Source organism: Sesamum indicum, linkage group LG3 (assembly GCF_000512975.1).
Source record: "Sesamum indicum cultivar Zhongzhi No. 13 linkage group LG3, S_indicum_v1.0, whole genome shotgun sequence".
Lineage (NCBI taxonomy): Eukaryota > Viridiplantae > Streptophyta > Magnoliopsida > Lamiales > Pedaliaceae > Sesamum > Sesamum indicum.
The window spans coordinates 14,660,663-14,674,085 of record NC_026147.1 but is presented as its reverse complement, the minus strand read 5'-3'; the positions used below and the strand labels follow the sequence as shown (position 1 = coordinate 14,674,085).

The window sequence follows — 13,423 nt, the reverse complement described above, 5'->3', positions numbered from 1 at the left end:
CTTCATTCATACACTTGTCTGCACTTGGTTAGGCATGCCCAAGATCCATTATTTGTCTTAACCAAACAATTAAAGTTAGAAACTAAACTTACCCAACACATTATAAGGAGAATTTTAGTTTAGGTTGGGTCCGATAAGTTTCAATCAATCACATATACTTATCATATAATTAGTATTATAATTCAAAAAGAGTAATCAATTATACTGTAAATATAATTAGACATATATATTGACAGTGTGATTGGTTCGATACTACCAGCTGATTTGGTCACGCATAATTAGACAAGAATTATATTTTTTATGGCAAAATTATATTTTTAGTCCCATAGGATATGAAGTTCAACAAATTTGGTCCTCTGCTTTGCGAAAATTTTAAAATAGTTCCAAAATGGAGATTTTGGACACCTTTAATCTTTTGATATACAAAAATTTAGAATAGTCGAAAATTTGAGAAACTCGATATATTTAATCTCATAAATCCTGTAAAACAAAGCAATAAATTGTATTAAATTTTCTCCATTTTAGAGCCATTTAAAAAAAAAATTCCAGAAAAAATAGAACCAAATATGTCAATTTTTTTCTAATTTTAGAATTATTTTAAAATTAAATTACGTTAAATAGAAAACTACATAACTCTGTATCTTGTGGAACTAAAAATGTCATTTTGCCCATTCTTGATTGTCATTTTACTCTTATCTTGGGCTAGAACCCAAGAACCCCATTTGCTCAGCTAGAACATCTACACCCTCTTCATCAAATCCTCCCTCAACACCAAATGTCCCAATCCCATCATTTAACAACTCCTCCCACAACCCTTTACCAATTGATGACTTCTCTCCGCTATCAAACCCTAATAATTCTTGATGATCTTCATGATCAAATCCATTCATGTCACCATATTGATCTTGAGCTTCAACCTTGGCATAAATGCCACCAACACCCTCAAACTCTCCAACTCCAACGTTGTCGTCGTGGATGTGTGCACTAAATGGACAACCATGATCGATTTTCTTCCGTCTCTTCATGCTTATTTGCTCCTCGAGCTCTTTCCTCTGGACTATCTGCTGCAAGAAAGTGGGGTTTTGTAATGCCCTTGCCAAGAAACTCATCGTTTGCTGCTGTTTGAGTTCAGTGCCTCTAACCCTTTGCTCGAGTTCTTTGAGGTATGATTTTGTATTCTGCTGTTGTTGTCTCAGTTTCACAAGCTCCACCATCAAGACAGTCTTGTCCCGCCTCAACCGATCAATTTCTGCATCCAGTCCAAACCTTCCCACCTCAACACATGAGTCTAGATTGGCTTGGTTAGAATTGGAAGTGGATGGAGTCTTTCTTCTCCTTATATCCTTCAAAAGATGCCTTTGTCCCCTCAAAAACCGTTGATTTGCAAACTCCCATTTGTCTGAATCAACCTTCCTAAACCCCTGTGAAGATTTATTAATTACAGTCCTAGCCCTTCATTACACACACACACACATAATCTTGTGGCCGTATGTGTTCCAAATCAAAAGCATGGGATGTCTATTGAACTTAGGAGATCAAGAATCCACACTTGAAACACACACACACACACACACACAATCTCGTGGGAGGATATGTTTCGAAGCAGAAGCATCAGATGTCTCATGAACTTAGAAAATCAAGAATCCACATAAAACACACACACACAGACACATATAATCTTGTGGGAGGATATGTTTTAAATCAGAAGCATCGGATGTCTTATATATTAACTTAGAAGATAAAGAATCCACACATAAAACACACAGACACACACATAATCTTGTGGGAGGATATGGTTCAAATCAAAAGCATGTAATATATGTCTAATGAACGTAGAAGATCAAGAATCCACACATAAAACACATAGACACACACATAGTCTTGTGGGAGGATATGTTTCAAATCAAAAGCATGGGATGTCTGAGGACATGTCTCAAATCAAAAGCATGGGATGTCTGAACTTAGAAGATTAAGAATCTACCCAAAACACACACACACACACATATAGTCTTGTGGGAGGATATGTTTCAAATCAGAAGCATGGGATGTCTAATGAACTTAGAAGATCAAGAATCCACACATAAAACACACACACACATATATATAGCCTTGGACTTAATTGCCTTTATTGCCCCTAAATATAGGGGTGTCAAAAAGTACTTCAAAATTTATTTATTTATTTATTTTTTACAATTGTAGAACTTCGGCCATCAGATTTTTAGAAGTGGCCGAAATTTGCTTATGTGGACAAAAATATTTTTTTTTTTTTTTTGGCTTTTGCTAATTGAGCATTTTTTTAAAAACTCAATTGCTACATAAGAATTTAAGTGGAAAAAAAATAAAACACATTTTTATTTGAATTTTTTTACAGATTGGACATTCTTTTCTTTCTGCTCTACCACAAAAGCAATTACATGAAAAAAGAATGTCAAATTCCACAAAAATAATATTTGAATTTATATTATATGCTAGCTGTTGTGGCACGATGTCTCTAAATGTGTATAAATAATTTTTCACACTTTAAAATGTACCATAAATTTCAAAATATATACATAAAATATAAATGTTAAAATTATAAAATTAAATTATAATATTTTAGATAATTTTAAGTCATGAAAATTAAAAGTATTATTTTATATAATACAAGTTTAATTAAAAAAACTTATAACCTAAACCGACCCCCCACAAGCCCACCCCCTACCTCGCCACCACGCCCACCCCCTAATCCCTACCTCCACGCCTTCACCCTGGAGGGAGGGCGAGGTCCCCGTAGCTAGGGTGACATCACCATAACCCAATGGACATCTGGGTGATGGCGACGTGGCCTAGAGTGGGGCCGATGCCACGTCGCCTCCCCTCTCCTAGGGTTGGAGACATCGTCGCCCCCTTCTACGAGGGACAACAGCAACGATCGAGGCAAATGGGGGGATGGATTGGGTTGGTGGGTGGCCGCCGGGGGAGGCGTGAAGGTGTTTAATTTTTTATTTTAATTTATATTATATAAAAAATAATTTTATTTTTAGAATTATACACATAATACAAAATTTCAAATTAGTTTTATATGACTTCACTTTTTTTTTTCATGTTAGTGCTTACATGGCACATAAAAAAAAAAAACTCAGTCAACAAAAATCTATCAAAAAAAGCTCTAATTTTGTCCACATAAGCGAATTCCAGCCACTTCTAAAAATTCGATGGTCGGAGTCCTACAATTGCGAAATAAAACTTAATTTCGGCGTACCTTATACCAACCCTATATCTAAAGTTTTTATTTTGTGACTCTCTAATATAAGGGATAGTAAATACAATTAAGCCTTTAGTCTTGTGAAAGGATCTGCTTCAAATCAAAAGCATGTGATGTGTTCTGAACTTAAAAGATCAAATATCCACACATAAAACACACACACAGTACACACAATCTTGTGGGAGGATTTATTACAAATCAAAAGCATGTGATGTCTCATGAACTAAGAAGGTCAAGGATCCACACATAAAATACACACATACACATATGTATATATATGTGGGCACACGGAGAAATAGTACTGCATATAGGAGAGATCCCGCCAATTGGATTCATTAAACAGACAAAAAAAGGCCAACAGTATAAGAAAATGCCAACTTGACATTTCTTTACCTATTTTCCCAAAAGCAAGAAAAATAGTAAAATCAACACCACATTCTATTTGCTTTTTGAACATGTACCTAATAGAGGCAAAAAAAATCTAGGGCACTCCAAACACAAACACACAGAGAGAGAGAGAGAGAGAGAGGGAGAGAGAGAGAGAGAGAGCATGTATACATATAATTACTTACATAAGTGTTGAGCTGTCTGACAAAGCTTGAGAAATTGTTGTGTTTGAAATACCTAGGAAGGAGATTCATGGCAAAGGTCTGAGGATCCCAGACAATGAAGCTGTTGTTGCCTCTACTCCAAGAAACAATCTCATTTGTGGTTGGATCTTCGACCAAATCATAAGTCTTGCTCAAGAATGGTGGGGGGCCTGTCTCATGTAACCCTTCCATTGGTTGAGGAACACTCCTTCTGTCTGTAAACGATGCTGATGAAGTACTTGTAGATCCCAAGTACTCCTCCTTGATGGATCCCATATCATTCATATCTCTTTCCCAAAACATAAATCTAAATCAACAGCTACTGATTATGTCTTTGGCTAGCTCTACCAAAATATGCACTACATGATTTTTCTCAAAAATTAATTAACAAAAGGGAGAGATTCTTGAAATAATTACAAGACATCAGGGCTTTGGGAAAGAAGAAACGAAAGCAAGCAAAAAACCTGGGAAACAACAATTGATTTTGCTAAGGTATGAACAGGTTTTGTTGGAGTCATTAGGCTTGTGAGAATAAGCGTTATAGTGATAATTAAACATTGTTTATTGAAAAATATACTGTCGAAATTTGGACAGGTGGAAAGTTGTGAGGCAAGCAGGCCCAAAATGGTTTTCAAGATATTTTCATGTCCCACGCTCTTTCTCCTTTTGGCAAAAAGTATACAATTAAACTATTATTTTTCAACGGCCAAATTCAAATGAAATAATTAAGTGAGTAGTTAAGGGGGCAAAACTGCAATTTGAGTCTCATTAAATAGGGTAATTTCAACTTTAGTCCCACACTTAATTTATCAAATTTTCTTTTTGGTCCAAATTTCAGTAAAAATTGCACACTTAATTTATGGAATTTTAATTTTGATCCAAAAGCATAACAAATTTAGTTCTTTGTTTACTCCACCGTTTGTTTCACAACCTACATAATCGTCGTGTGGACGTTCTTAATTAGATGGTAACTTTTGGGAGAAAAAATCAATAGATGGGCCTCACACGTATATCATAAAAGGATGAGTAGCAATTCATCCCCATGTGATATTAAAAATGAGCATATTATCCCTTTATGAAAAAAATATAACAATTTATCCCCATATAATTTTTACAATGAAACAATTTACCTCCTTATACAGGGAGGTAAATTGAAAAATATAGGGAGGTAAATTGTTGTATTTAAAAAAATATAGGAAGGTAAATCACTATTTATTTTTTCATAAGGAGATAATTTGCTCATTTACGATATCACAGGGGGTTGTTTGCATTTTTTTCTAGTTAAAAATAAAATATTATGCAGATATTAATTAATGACGATTGTATGATAATTAGTAATTGTTGTTTCTATATATTTAAAAAATCATGACGTTATATATTGATCGAACTAAAAAAATATCATAGTAACAATAAATAATTTAAACTTTTTCGAACCAAATCATTGAAAACTATAGAAACTAATAATATGCAACGATAAAAACATACCACTTTTCAAAAATTATAAAATTTCAAATTCTTAGTTTCTAACAAATTCTTGAGTCCTAGCTGTTGTAGAGAATTATGAGACATTAATAATATTGGTGCAGATTTAAGTTGTGGGTATGGTAATAGAAACCTTCCTCAAAAATATCTTGGGCTTAGGTTGAAGATATCAAGAAATATCTATACAACTATGTAATAAAATAATAATTAAAGTTTGAATGTGATAGTTAATTATGAATTCTTGGAGTGGTCCACTTAGCACATCAAGATTCTTACATTAAACAAATTAGTATACATTGAAAAGTGCAACATTTATATAGAGGAATATTTTAAGTTGAGGTTAGGGCAGACATAATTTTTAAGTTTTTGTTGCTGTATATGTTCAGCACTTTTATGTTGACAGTAGAACCAAAAGTCCAGAAAACGTTAAACCTTTTCTTTTTTCTTTCTTTTTTTTTTTTTGGGTAAAAGAAGACGTATATGTCCGAAGGTTGTCTAAATTGGTGTTTAGGGCAACATTGGTCTGTATTCAATAAATTAATTGTTTAATTATTGCATCATAATTAATTAATACTAGAATTTGTGGCACATACTATATATATGTGCAAATTTACAATATTAATTAATACAAAATATTTTAAAAATATTTATTGTTTAATAAAGTATATAAAAAATGATTATTGTCAAAAAAAGAAGCTTAAAAATAATAATAAAAATAATTAAATATCAAAAGATAGTGGTGGAATGGGAAGTTCTAAGATGAATAAAAAAATAAATTATATATATAAAAAACATATCAAAAAAGAGGGAGACACCAAAGAGATGCTAGCTTGATCTCCCTTAATAATAAGGTATAGATTTTAGCATTTAAAATTACTTTAATCCTTCAAATTCTTTATTGATTTTAGCATTCGTAAATTTTAATTTTTGTTTCAATTTGGTCCCTCTCATAATATTCCAACGACAATGTGACTGAAAAACAGTTATGTGCCCGTCTTTAGGTAATTTTATTATTAATTTTTTATGAAGAAAACATGAGCTGATCATATTAAGTGACACATGTATATTTTTCAAACAAGCACATCCAATATCTAGATTAAGACTTACATGCCTAGGCTGTGATACACAACATGTCTGTGTTCTTCAATTTAGAACATCAACAGGCGAATGGATAAGAACACGCTTACCATGTTCCACTTCTAAAGCAGTGTTTGTATCTCAAAGTCAATTTTAACCATATTCCTCCTTCTATCTTTATTTTACAAACTTTTTTGTTATTTAAGGATGGATTCACATGTTTGTTATTTTAGCTGAAAAATGTTTTCTTTTTTTTTTTTTTTTATTTCATTACATACATTATTCACTGCAATAGTTAGTTTGCATACAAAATGTAATTAGTACATATTTGCGTGGATTTTAGTCCTCCCATTATATTTTCCACAACACAAACGCTAGTATACAAACTAACACCAAGAATAGTTTCATATGTACGTTTATGTGCTTTTTAGAGCTTCTTCAAATTTCTCACTTTTCTCAATTAGTAATAGTTACTTTAGTTAATACATTGGGTGGTAATGCCATACAAATTAGGGACAAAATGCATAAAAATCTTCTGTGTTTTAAAAAGTATGTAAAAAAAACCCTCCTATTATGAGAATAGGTTAAAAGCCCCCTATGTTTTGTAAAACTCAACTCAATCGTCCTCTCTCCGTTAAATCCAACTAACGGTGTTAATTTTTTAGAAAATGACAGTTATACCTTTACTTAATATATATTATTTCTTATTATAATGATCGTTGAATTTTCTTTGATCAAATACTGATCGTTAAATCTAACCAACTAATTTCAACCTTTAGATTTTAAAATAATAAAATGTTTAGATTCAACAAATTACTTAACTTATATTATATATAAATAATTTAAAATTAAAAAAATATATTATTATTATATATTAAAAAAAAAGCTAACTACCCCACCCCTTACCCCCCTGCTGCCCCACACCCAACCCACCGACCCCCCGTTGCCCCCCCATCCCACCACCATCTCCCACACGACGGCGCAATTTCTTAAAATCATCATATCTTCATAAATTTTTACCAAATTGAGTGAAGTCGGTCTTATTAGAATAGTCTTGAAGAGGCGAGTCTGATGGTGGTGGTACCGAAATTTGATCGGACGATGAAGAATCAACGAAAAACATGTTTAGCGGTCGTTGTTTGAGCCTAATCTCTACGATCGATAAAAACTCAAATTGAAGGTATGAAAATGTTCATCTTGAAGAGAGGATTTGAATGGTACTATTGACCGTCGGAAACTCATTCGGACGACACCGAAAACTCATAAACAAGTTTCCGGCAAAAAAGGGGAGAAAATTGTACGATTTTTCTTTCCTTTTTTATTAATTTTAATTATATTAATTAAAATATATTTTGTTAATTAAGAATATTTTAAATAATTATAATAATTAAATATTTTAGCTAATTAAGAAAAATTATAATAATAATTATTGTAATTAAATATATATTTAAATTCATTAAAAATAATTTTTAGATTTAAAAATTAATAATTATATGATTATTGAATTAAATATAATTTAATTTAATATTTAATATTAAATAAACTAAATATAATTTAATATTTTAATTTAAATTATAAAAAAATACAAAAACAAAAAAGGGCATTTTAGTAGAAAACTTCCATGTTCTCAGAATTGCACGAAACATGACCGAAACATTTTTCTAGACCAATGCATTTTTATGGTAAATTTGCTAAGCATAATAATAACTAAAAGTTAGTATGAAAGAGAAACAAACTTTCTTTAATAAAACCGTGCAAAACAGGTAAATTTTGAACGTTCTCACAATTCCACGAAACTTGACACAAACGTAGGTCTAAACCTATGCATTTGTGTGGTAAATTTGCTAAGCGTAATAATAACTACAACTTAGTATGAAAGGGAAACAAACTTGATTTAATAAAACCGTGCAAAACAACTAAATTTTGAACGTTCTCACAATCTCACAAAATTTGACCCAAACGTAGGTCTAGACCCATGCATTTGTGTGGCAAATTTTGCTAAGCGTAATAATAACTACAAGTTAGTATGAAAGGGAAACAAACTTGATTTAATAAAACCGTGCAAAACAACTAAATTTTGAACATTATCAGAATTCCACAAAATTTGACCCAAACGTAGGTCTAGACCATGCATTTATGTGGCAAATTTGCTAAGGGTAATAATAACTACAAGTTAGTATGAAAAGGATACAAACTTGCTTTAATAAAACCATGCAAAACAACTAAATTTTGAACGTTCTCGGAGTTTCACGAAACTTGACCCAAACGTAGGTCTAAACCCATGCATTTGTATGGTAAATTTGCTAAGCGTAATAATAACTACAAGTTAGTATGAAAGGGAAACAAATTTAATTTAATAAAATCGTGCAAAACAGCTAAATTTTGAACGTTCTCAGAATTTCACAAAATTTGACCCAAACGTAGGTCTAAACCCATGCATTTGTGTGGTAAATTTGCTAAGCGTAATAATAACTACAAGTTAGTATGAAAAGAAAACAAACTTGCTTTAATAAAACCGTGCAAAACAACTAAATTTTGAACGTTCTCAGAGTTTCACGAAACTTAACCCAAACGTAGGTCTAGACCCATGTATTTGTATGGTAAATTTGCTAAGCGTAATAATAACTACAAGTTAGTATGAAAGGAAAAATAAATTTACTTTAATAAAACCGTGTAAAACAACTAAATTTTGAACGTTCTCAGAGTTCCACGAAACTTGACCCAAACGTAGGTCTAGACCCATGCATTTGTGTGGTAACTTTGCTAAATGTGATAATAACTACAACTTAGTATGAATGGGAAACAAATTTACTTTAATAAAACTGTGCAAAACAGCTAAATTTTGAATGTTCTCATAATTCCACGAAACTTGACCCAAACGTTGGTCTAGACCCATGCATTTGTGTGGTAAATTTGCTAAGTGTAATAATAACTACAAGCTAGCATGAAAGGGAAACAAATTTGTTTTAATAAAATCGTGTAAAACAGCTAAATTCTGAACGTTCTCGTGTAAAACAGTTAAACAAACTTGTTTTAATAATAACTACAAGTTAGTATGAATGCAAAATTTTATGACAAGAATGAATGCAAACTTGATGTGGGAATGCTTTTCAAAAGTAAAGAAGCTTTAATCGAGGTGGTGAAAGATCACTCGATACGACATGCACGTCACGAGTATTTTGTAACTGAGAGTTCGAAGGTCAAGTGGAAAGTGGTCTGTAAGCAGCGTAACCCAGGTATATATATATTTGTATAAGCATAAGCATACATCATTAGTCGACTGATTAAAATGAAATATTAGAAGGTGGACAATAACCAAATATGGAGGTGACCTTACATGTATATTGAATGATATGTCCCGTGAACATGGTAATTTAGATAGAGTTTATATTGCTTCTTTGCTTTTAGGACATGTGAAATGCAACCCTGCATACATGTCATCCAAAATTTGAAAGGCCATACATGGTATGTTATACCATACAAAAAGGCATGGTACAGTTTAAAGATGGTACATGAAATTATTTACGACACATGGGAGAGCTCAGTTCGAAAGCTGTCCAAATACATGGGAGCTTTCAAAAAATATAATCTAGGAACTATTGTTGAAAGGGAACACAAAGCCTTCCAACTGTGAACCAGTGCATTTGTGTTGGGATACATCTTCTGGGCATTCAAACCATGTACCGAAGGATTTCAATACTGTCGAAAACTTAGCAGTGTAGATGGAACCCATTTATACACAAAGTACAAGCACAAAATGTTGATTGTTGTTGCCATGGATGGAAATCAACAAGTACTCCCTCTTGCTTTTGCAATTATCGATGAAGAATCAATACTCATTTTGAAAATAATTTTTTAGACAATTAAGCAGACATGTTATACGGCGACGTGGGATGTGCCCTATTTCTGACCGTCATCTTGGTATCATTAAAGCAGTACGTGAAAGTTTGAATTTTGTGCCACCTCACGGCGTGCACCGGTATTGCTTGAGAAATGTGTGTTCTAATTTCAACAGTCGTTTAAAAAATATCATGTTGAAGGATCTTTATCGGAGAGTTGGCTCTGTATATCAAATCAGTAAATTCAATCGAATTATGGAAGAGATAAAGAACCAAAAACTAGTCGCGTTTGAATTCTTAGACTAGATTAACAAGAAAAAATGGACAATATTTCATAATGGTGGATAGCAATACGGTAATTTGACGACAAACATGTCATAATGCATTAATGGAGTATTGAAAGCGGCTCGCCGCTACTGTTGACAACAATAGTTAAGATGACGCTTCAATGAAGTGTCCATTATTTTCATGAGAGATTAGCGAAAAGTAGTGTAATCTTGGCCAACGACCAACTATAGACGGATTTTGCATACAAGATGTTCAAACATTGGCAACAAAATTTTGTTGAGTATACCGTCACCAAATACCATCAGTTCCAACAGTCCGCCTCAATTGTTACAAGACATCAGAATGGACATGGACTCAATACCCATATTGTCAAAATTGCAAACCTAGAATATTCTTGCGGCAAATGGGCTCAATTTGGTTTGTCTTGAAGTCATGCTTAAAGGGGTTGTCAACAATAATGATATAATTCATTGTATTTTTTACAATTGTGTAAAAAATATACACTATTATTTTATACTCAATTGTATTTTTTAAAATTAATCAATTTTAATATTATAATTTTTGAATTTTAATATATTTTTAAAAATAAATTTGATATAATTAATTTATATAAAATCTAATTAAATAAAAATTTAAAAAAAAATTAAAATAAGTCGTGTTGCAATCCACGACTTAAGCATATTTTAAAAAAAAAAAGATATTCGAATAGCGGATGTAATCCGCATATTTTATTATATAATTTATTTAAATTATATTTATATAGTTTATATATTTATTAATAATAAAAAAATAATTAACCCCCAAAAACTGAAGCACGACATTAGTAAATGCAGATAAGCCCTCAAACATTTACCAAATACTCTCGACTACCCAGGTTGACTGTAGTTTCTGTTGGTATTTCGTTTAGGAACGAAGAGGATAGAGCCCGACTCCCACGTTCCTTTTTCTCCAACAGTATCAGAAACCCTCTAATGGCGAGAGTAAACTCAACTAAGCGTGCACTGACCCAAGTGGTCGATTGCCTGACTGGAGGTTTATCAGTCCCTTTACCGAACCTCCCTGAAGAGATCATAATGGAAATCTTGCTAAGACTACCCGTGAAAGCACTCCTCAGATTCAGGTGCGTTTCAAAATCATGGCTTTCTTTAATCTCCAGCCCACGATTCATCAAGACCCATCTCCGGATTTCGAGTAAGAGCAATATATATTCCCATAACAGACTAGTTGTCGGCTCCGGTCCTCTCCCTATGGTGTTTAATACCTTTTCACTATGCCCAAATATAGATGCGAATTCGTCTATGGATAATTCGGTGTTTGATTATCCTACTAGTGATATGGATGATGAAATCCGGATTGTGGGCTCTTGTAACGGTTTGGTTTGTGTAGCTGTATACCCCCATACTGTAGTTCTCTGGAATCCAGCTACAAGAAAATCGAAAAAGTTACCCGTTTCTGATAGGTATTTATCTGGCCTGGAATATGGATTTGGGTATGATGCTTCTAGAGATGACTACAAAGTTGTGGAATCTGGTTGGGTTTTCCGTGATGTGGAAGTGTATGAAACTCAGGTGAAGGTGTATAGTTGGAGAGCTGATACATGGAGAACTGTAGACTGGCCTAGTGGTAAAATACTTGATGGTCCTGGCGTGTTCGTGAACGGAGCCATACACTGGAAAGTGTATCATGGTGATAGTGCGAGCAAATGGGCTGTAGTTGCACAGAATGTCACGATGGACACTTGCTCAAGTGTAGAGCTTCCTGTGTGTGGAAGCAATGATGGTAATGTTATGTTGGGAGTTTCTGGAGGATGTCTTTGTGCGTCGTATGACTATTATAGTTACATGGATGTTTGGGTGCTCAAAGAGTCTGGTCGGAAAGAATCTTGGATGAAACTAGTCTGCGTGCCGTACTTCTTCTGTATGAGGCATAACGATCATGTGAGACTGAAGTTGTTGTTTGTTTCGGAGAATGGAGGGGTTTTACTCAGCCTTGGTTCAGATTTGATAATGTATAAACCATCCCAGTACCATGAGATTCATCGTTTAAGCAACCACGTCCAGGTTGAAGCTGCTACCTACAGTGAGAGCCTTCTTTCCCCTGATTTTGATCCTGAGCTAGTGTGGGAGTAGAGGAGATGAATGTGGAGTATGTAGTTATCTATTGTTAGAAAACGAACTATGGCTTATCATATGGTGATATATAGCTCTTTAGTTTATGAATACTCCGTGTTTTTATGTGTTGTGATTTAGAGTTCTGTTTTGCATGTGTTTTTACCTCGAGGTCTGATCCAAAATGCCTATTCAATGTCCAAAGATTGGTGAATGAATTTATGCATGATTTAAATTTTCTATTCTAAATATCATTGCATTTTTTATTTTATTTAATTGACTTATAATAAAATAGCTAAATTCTTACGCTATGTTTGGACGGAAGAATTTCAATTTTATGAATGTGACAAGACAGGAGGCTCAATTGAAGAAGATGGTCATAATATGAGAAGTTGGTCACAACAAAGTTATCATATCTCAACTAATGCCTAATATGAGGAGAAGTTAAATTGCATAGTGATACCACAAAGAAGGGGCCTTACCTTTTTTAGCCCCATGATTTATAAAAATTCTTCTCTTTTGTCAATTTTAAACAAAAAATTGAACATGTAACTCACATGTTGTTAAGTAATTTAATGTTGAAGGGAAATTAGTATAGGGGTCACGTGATCCTTCAAGTCAATTGGGGCTGAGGACCCCAAGAAAGTTGAGTATTTTCCCTTGCATAAACCCTAACCCGAACTTTTCCTCAAATCCTAAAACTTATTATTTTAATTAAATTAATTAAAAATTAATTTATATGCTAAAAAAAAAAAGCCGTCGCTGCCGCCACTACTGTAGCCACTCCCTCCCCAC

At 33.1% G+C, this 13,423-nt stretch overlaps 2 protein-coding genes across 2 annotated transcripts; one reads left to right on the top strand and one right to left on the bottom strand.

Annotated features, from left to right (window-relative positions):
* Positions 646-4,344, bottom strand: LOC105158409 (heat stress transcription factor A-6b-like). The gene is made up of 2 exons (XM_011075161.2): positions 3,817-4,344; positions 646-1,421 (listed from the first exon to the last, which is right to left on the bottom strand). Exons 1-2 carry the CDS (start codon positions 4,135-4,137, stop codon positions 693-695), a joined length of 1,050 nt encoding a protein of 349 aa, XP_011073463.1. The 5' UTR covers positions 4,138-4,344; the 3' UTR covers positions 646-692.
* On the top strand, positions 11,368-12,870 carry LOC105158408 (F-box/kelch-repeat protein At3g23880). The gene has a single exon (XM_011075160.2). The coding sequence runs from the start codon at positions 11,492-11,494 to the stop codon at positions 12,647-12,649; it is 1,158 nt and encodes a 385-aa protein (XP_011073462.1). The 5' UTR covers positions 11,368-11,491; the 3' UTR covers positions 12,650-12,870.

What these genes read in the sequence shown, in the direction of transcription:
- LOC105158408 (XM_011075160.2), top strand. Translation starts at nt 11,492, where the DNA reads ATGGCGAGAGTAAACTCAACTAAGCGTGCACTGACCCAAGTGGTCGAT.
- LOC105158409 (XM_011075161.2), bottom strand. Translation starts at nt 4,137, where the DNA reads ATGTTTTGGGAAAGAGATATGAATGATATGGGATCCATCAAGGAGGAG. An exon ending in TCAGACAGCTCAACACTTAT is followed by an intron (nt 1,422 to 3,816) that starts GTAAGTAATTAT and finishes AAATCTTCACAG; the next exon opens with GGGTTTAGGAAGGTTGATTC.